Source organism: Lampris incognitus, chromosome 14 (genome assembly GCF_029633865.1).
Source record: "Lampris incognitus isolate fLamInc1 chromosome 14, fLamInc1.hap2, whole genome shotgun sequence".
Lineage (NCBI taxonomy): Eukaryota > Metazoa > Chordata > Actinopteri > Lampriformes > Lampridae > Lampris > Lampris incognitus.
The window spans coordinates 15,414,132-15,420,360 of record NC_079224.1 but is presented as its reverse complement, the minus strand read 5'-3'; the positions used below and the strand labels follow the sequence as shown (position 1 = coordinate 15,420,360).

The following is a 6,229-nucleotide window of genomic DNA, read 5'->3' as shown; positions in this document are numbered from 1 at the left end:
AGCAACGCTCGCGTAGGTTTCAAATTCGAGTCTAATGGCAAGCGTAGGCCAAATTTTGTAGACGGATGTGACGGCGAAATAGTCGTTTCAGTTTTTTTTAAGATATCCTTCTAAATCTGCGATTTGTTGCCATGTCCCCTCCGCCTTAAGACGACAAAACACCTCTCTGCTTCAGCTTCGTAGCTGTAAAATTGCAAACCAACGGCCGTTATATGCTCAGGAACCCGTTTTATTTTTTTTCTCTCGAGGTATTTTACGTTGCGGTTTCAGAGCTGTGACGAGGTGTCCCGACTGCTGCCTTCAAGTCAACCCTATATGTACCAAGACAGTGTTAGCAATCTTTTGGATGGAAGAGGGAGGATGATGGGTAATGAATGATGTCCACGTAGCAGGTGTGCTAGATACATGGGACCACGAGCCAGTTCATCACATGTACGCCACTACGCCATCTTTTTTTTCTTCTTTTTTTGCACCAGAAGAAAGCTTTGGACTGCAACCCGGATGTAACTTTATTGTACAGGAATGAGATGCTGCCCTGTTTTTAATTTTTAGACAAACGTCATCAATGTAAAGGTTTTGTTTAAAGTTGTACCCTGCTGTTTGTATGTACTATTTTAACCATACTTATGACTTGATATTCACAATAAAACCAGGCCAAATGTACAGAATACCGGTTATCTCCGGAGTCTGCTTCATGCATTTCGGGGTTTGTCCCCCCCCCCTACATGTTTCCTGCCTTGCTACTCGAGAGAGGTGTAGGGGGGGGGTGCTCGGGGACCCAGACGGCTTTGTTCAGCGGTTGGTGTAGATGGTGACTCTGTAAGCGCTGTGAAATGTATAATACAGCTCTAGCTGCGCTTACATTTTGATATAAAATCGCTGTGACTGCAGCTCACCTCCTTTGCCGTGAGTGCTTTGGAGAAAATGTTCTTTCGCCTCCCTTGTTTCCGCACGTTGCACATTTAACCACCAGAATCCGCTCTGTTTCGGACCGACGAGCATCTCGGTGAGACCAACCAGAGGGCAAGGAAACACTTTTTTTTTGGATGAAAGTGCAAAATGCAACGCATAGATTCATGTAAATTTTCTCCTTGGAGTTATATGAGATGGGAGTGCTGCTGTTTGTTATCCCATAAAAAGGCCGAGCGTGACCACCTCATTGCCTCAGCCATAAAAGAATACGGTCCCCAGTGCAGTGTAAGCAATGTCAGTGTGCAGAGTCCAATGGAGGGTTGACTCGGCTCCTTTTTGTGTGTGTGTGTGTGTGTGTGTGTGTGGGAGATGAGCCTGTGGACGTCCTAAGCCTTGAGCTCAAACCGAGACACTCAACACGGGGGGAAAAAAAGCCCACGGGCGTGAAAGGGGACCGATGCCCTCAAGGAAGACAGTCAAGCTCGTGCTGTACGAGGTGCTGCAGTTCGCGGCCCTCGGCGTACCGATCTTCGTGGTCATGGAGAGGTTCGCGGGCCTCATGCGCGACGTGAGAGAAGGGGACCTTACGGCTTACTGGTTGGTGGTGGCAGCCTCCGTCGCCTACGTGACCTCCGTGACCCTGCTGGTGTGGGTCCCTGTGAAGTATCTGACCCTGAAGAAGCGGCGGTGCATCGCTAAAGCGTCCCAGTGGTGAGTGGATGCCGTTAATGAGCTTCAGCCTCGGATTCACTTCAGTTATTTACTCGGTGAAAACTTTAAAACACGGACGAAAGGTAATAGAAAGAAAAATTGTGTGACACAATTGCGATAAACAGCGGAGAGCCAAATGAAGGGAAAGAAAAAAAAATCTCTAGTGTTGAGATAAAATGTTCTTAAGAGGCTGGTGTAAATATCTCACCTCAAAACAGATGAAATGGGGGGGGGGGCAAAACAACAAACAACCCTGAGATGCAAAGCAAAAGATAGCACTGAATAAGATAACAAAAGAAAAGGGAAATATTCAGGTTTGGGTAGCAAATTTCTTTAGTGTGATCTGAATTTCTTTTTCTTCTTTTCCAGGAGACCCACGGCGTTGGCCTATGTCATCCTGTGTACATTACCATGCTTTGCTATTTTGATCGCCAGCTCCAAGGTAGTGTTATGACCGATGGTTCTTGTCACCGGGAAGCATCTGTTGTCTTTCTGCTCTGTCATGCTCCGGCTGGGTCCTTCACCGGGCATATTTGTTTCAAACAGTCCATTTGTGGCGCAAGCTCATTTTATGATTTCCCCTTTGTGAGAATGTGCGGCGTAGCGTACAATAATTATTCACTCGGCGACGGCTGACGCAGCACATTGCACTGAGGCAGAGGAGAACGATCACATCTTAGAAGTATATCCTCCATCTGCTGTCTCACCCGTCTCACTTCATCACAGCGCTTTGTAATATTAGTGGGCAAGACCTCCAAAAAAAGAGGCCCGCTGCAAAGATGTCCATGTCCTCAACAGTACATAATGGGCAGGGTCCTACTGTACTTCAGTCTTTTTTAGAAAATGCAGTCGTGGATATTTGCTCACAGTCACAAGACTGCACAGGACTGAACCTTGAGTACTCAGTAACTTACAGCCAACATAACGGGTTGGCCATTAACCCAAGCCTTCGTGCCATCCCCATATGCTGGGCCGAGAGGAGCTATAACAAATAGGTTTATGCCACGACATTTTGATTCCTCAAAAAAGTAAATAAGGAATGACTGTAAAGGCTCGGCCGCAAAATTTGTCAAACAAATTTATTCATCTAATATATCCGCAGCTCACGTTAAGGGCATCCGGTGACACCTTAATGCCTTTTATGATGGGTTTCGCAATAAAATCGGATGGGTTCATAAAGTTTGGAATGCGCGCGCCTGTCTCACCATTGCAGCCAAACGTTATGATGGAGAGTTTCGATTTCATTTTTTTCTTGATTCATCGTTTCTAACTTTTAATTCATCTGATCGGTTTTCCCTCCCTTCTCTGAGTGCCTCTCGCTTCCTAATGGCCGCAGGTGCAGACAGACAGAGGGAGCAAACTGGACCACTTCACGGAGCTGCCCGTCTCTTTGGTGCTCTTCTGTCTCATCTGCGTGGACGTCATTGAGAGGATTCGCCCATGTAGTCTCACTGGACGAGGTAAAAAGGCTTGTGGTCCCTTTGCAGAATCAGTCTTGGTCGCACAAGCGATGTCGGAATGCGTGTGCTTTAAGTTCACGTAATGCGTTTGTGTTTGCATGCTTTTGTTTGACACCTTGTGGTTCGACATGACTCTCTGATGTCACGTTGTTAGTCGTTGATTTAAAAGGGGTGATATTGGGTGTCCGTGTAGTGTGGCGGTCTATTCTGTTGCCTTCCAACACGGAGATCGCCAGTTAGAATCCCCGTGTTACCTCCGGCTTGGTCCGGCGTCCCTACAGACACAATTGGTAGCTGCACTAGCGCCTCCTCTGGTTGGTCGGGGCGCCTGCTCAGAGGGGAGGGGGAACTGGGGGGAATAGCGTGATCCTCCCATGTGCTACGTCCCCCCTGGTGAAACTCCTCACTGTCAGGTGAAGAGAAGCAGCTGGCGACTCCACATGTATTGGAGGAGACATGTGGTAGTCTGCAGCCCTCCCCGGATCGGTAGAGGGGGTGGAGCAGCGACCAGAACAGTTCTGAAGAGTTGGGTAATTGGCCAGATACAATTGGGGAGAAAAGGGGGGAAAGGCCCCCCCCCCAAAAAAAGAGGTGATATTGCAGTCTTAAATTGACCCAGTAATGAGCATTCAGGTATCCATACTGGTATACACAGCGTAGTATAGCCATCTCAGGCCTGTGTACTCTTGTCATTGCCAGCAGACATCCTGGATGCAGACCTTGACCTTTCAGGTCCCATCCTCACCCACCTGGAACAGGTGACCACCGTTTCAGGCCAGCTGTACGCTGACGGGGCCCGAAACGGGTCACCCGCTGGTCACCCTGAGACCAGGAATGGCAGCTCCCCGAGGCGATGGCATGACCGGGCTCACTCACACAACCACTCGTCAATGCCCAGCCCCGCATACCTATACTCCTCATCCTCTCGCACCCGATCCTACTCCGGCCCGCTTCGCCTCCTTTGGGCAAGGGATTTTAGGTCGGAGGCATTCGTCGACAGCTTCCTGTTTTGGCTGGACACCGTGGAGATGGTGAGAGCGGCGGGGGATCCTTCGATCTACTACTCAAACTGGATTTTCCCCGTCTTCATATTAGCCTTCCTGTCCACACTTAGACTGGCCATCACACCTCTCAACCCCTTGTTGTCCTCTGCGGGGTTTGTCGTTCAGGACCTTCCTTTCTCCGTTGTTCGAATAGCTCTGATTGTTGTTTTTGGCTACGTCACGCCTGTGTTGTACGCCATGAAAAACATTCTGGTGTGCCTGACTTTCGTCTACTTCACATTCCTGACCAAGCTGAAGATATTCAGAAGACAGCGCATGTTCTGATGTACCGAGCCGGCTCTTCCAAAAGAAGAATTTGCCCTGATGGCAGACGGCTCAGTGGTTGCCCTCTTTACGTGTCAGCCGGGGGGGGGAACAGTGCAGGAATTGATGCGGAAGAAGCATTTTGCAAGCAGCAATGGCCATGAAAGAAAAGAACGACCCCATTAATCCAGGTAAGACATCACAAGGGGTCAAAAATACAAGATGTGAAATAAAACGATGTATTTCTCAGAGTCCACGCCGAGCCTAATGTTTTCCTATTTTTATGTTATGCCTGAATCTAACTAGTATTTATTAATACTTGATTTAACTGTCATGTTTACTTTGACCGTGGATGTGTGTAAAAATGTGACTGTTCAAGTTCCTGTACTGTACTAACCAACCTGAAGCTGTATCAGAATAAATCACCTTTGTTTTTACTCAGACAGAAGCATTTATCATTACAGTCCAAACAGTTGGATTGTGTGTATCTGTATCTGATGTCGGTGTGTTTTACTGGACATGCACTGAAATGACTGTTCGACATTTTTACACCGGACCCTCTTGTTGCAGCGTCACCGGCTAGAGAGCCCGAGGTTCCTCACAAGTAACGGAGTAAGCCAGAGAGTAAATCATCCACAGTCTCAAGTGCTGAGAGAAATCATACATGACCAGTACACATGCCCAAGACAGCTACAGTTAGGTACATAAGTATTTGGACAGTTACACAATATTTGTAATTTTGCCCCTGTACACCACCACAGTGGCTTTGACATGAAGTATTTGAGATGTGATTGAAGAGTAGATATTCAGCTTTAATTTAAGGGGTTGGATAAAAATATGGCATTAACTGTTCAGGAATTACAGCCATGGATATACAGGTTCACCCCATTTTCAGAGGCTCAAAAGTAATTGGAGAACAAACATAACTATGATTATAACAATTATATTTAACGCTTGGAGGAAAATCCTTTGCAGTCAATGACTGTCTGAAGTCTGGAACATATCAACATCTTCAAATTCTGAGTTTCCTCCTTTGAAATGCTCTGCCAAGACTTAACAGCAGCTGCCTTCAGTTGCTGGTTGTTTGTGGGTCTTTTGGCCATTAGTCTGGTCTTCAACAAGTGAAAAGCATGCTCAATTGGGTTGAGGTGAGGTGACTGACTTGGTCACTGATGAATATTCCACCTTTCTGCCTTGAGAGACTTGGGTTGCTTTCTCAGCTTGTTTTGTGTCATTATCCATCTGCAGTGTGACGTCCTCTCAGTTTTGTGACATTTGGCTAAATCTGAGCAAATGGTATATCCTTATAAACATCACAATCCATCCTGCTACTTCTGTCAGTAGTCACATCATCAATAAACACCAATGACCAAGTTCCACTGGCAACCATACATGCCAATTTCATAACACTACCTCCACCATGTTTGACAGATGATATGGTATGCTGAGAATCATGAGCTGTTCCTTTTGTTCTCCACACTTTTCCTCTTCCCATCCTTCTGGTACAAGTTAATCATTACTTCATCTGTCCAAAGAACCTTGTTCCAGAACTGGATAGGTTTTCAGATGTTTTTAAACACAGTCTAATCTGGCCTTCCTGTTCTTAAGTGACACCAGTGGTTTTCACCTTGGTATTTATTTTCATGCAGGCATCTCTTGATTGTAGACTTGGACAATGATACCCCTACCTCTCAAGAGTGTTTTGACTTCACTAGATGTTGTGAGTGTGTTTGTCTTCACTAGGGAAAGAATTCTGCGATCATCCACTGTAGATGTGTTCCGTGGTCCTCCAAGCCTTTTGGTGTTGCCGAGCTTGCCAGTGCGTTCTTTCTTTTTAAG

At 46.6% G+C, this 6,229-nt stretch overlaps 1 protein-coding gene across 2 annotated transcripts; it reads left to right on the top strand.

The window, feature by feature from the left end:
• The first annotated feature begins 1,287 nt into the window (after positions 1 to 1,287).
• On the top strand, positions 1,288 to 4,785 carry tmem236 (transmembrane protein 236). Of its 2 annotated transcripts, none has more exons than XM_056293655.1 (4): positions 1,288 to 1,623; positions 1,993 to 2,065; positions 2,960 to 3,083; positions 3,786 to 4,785. In XM_056293655.1, the coding sequence occupies exons 1-4, from the start codon at positions 1,370 to 1,372 to the stop codon at positions 4,409 to 4,411; spliced, it is 1,077 nt and encodes a 358-aa protein (XP_056149630.1). In that variant the 5' UTR covers positions 1,288 to 1,369; the 3' UTR covers positions 4,412 to 4,785. The 2 variants fall into 2 exon arrangements, with proteins under 2 accessions (XP_056149630.1, XP_056149629.1); XM_056293654.1 differs by having other exon boundaries at positions 3,783 to 4,785.
• The last annotated feature ends 1,444 nt before the right edge of the window (positions 4,786 to 6,229 follow it).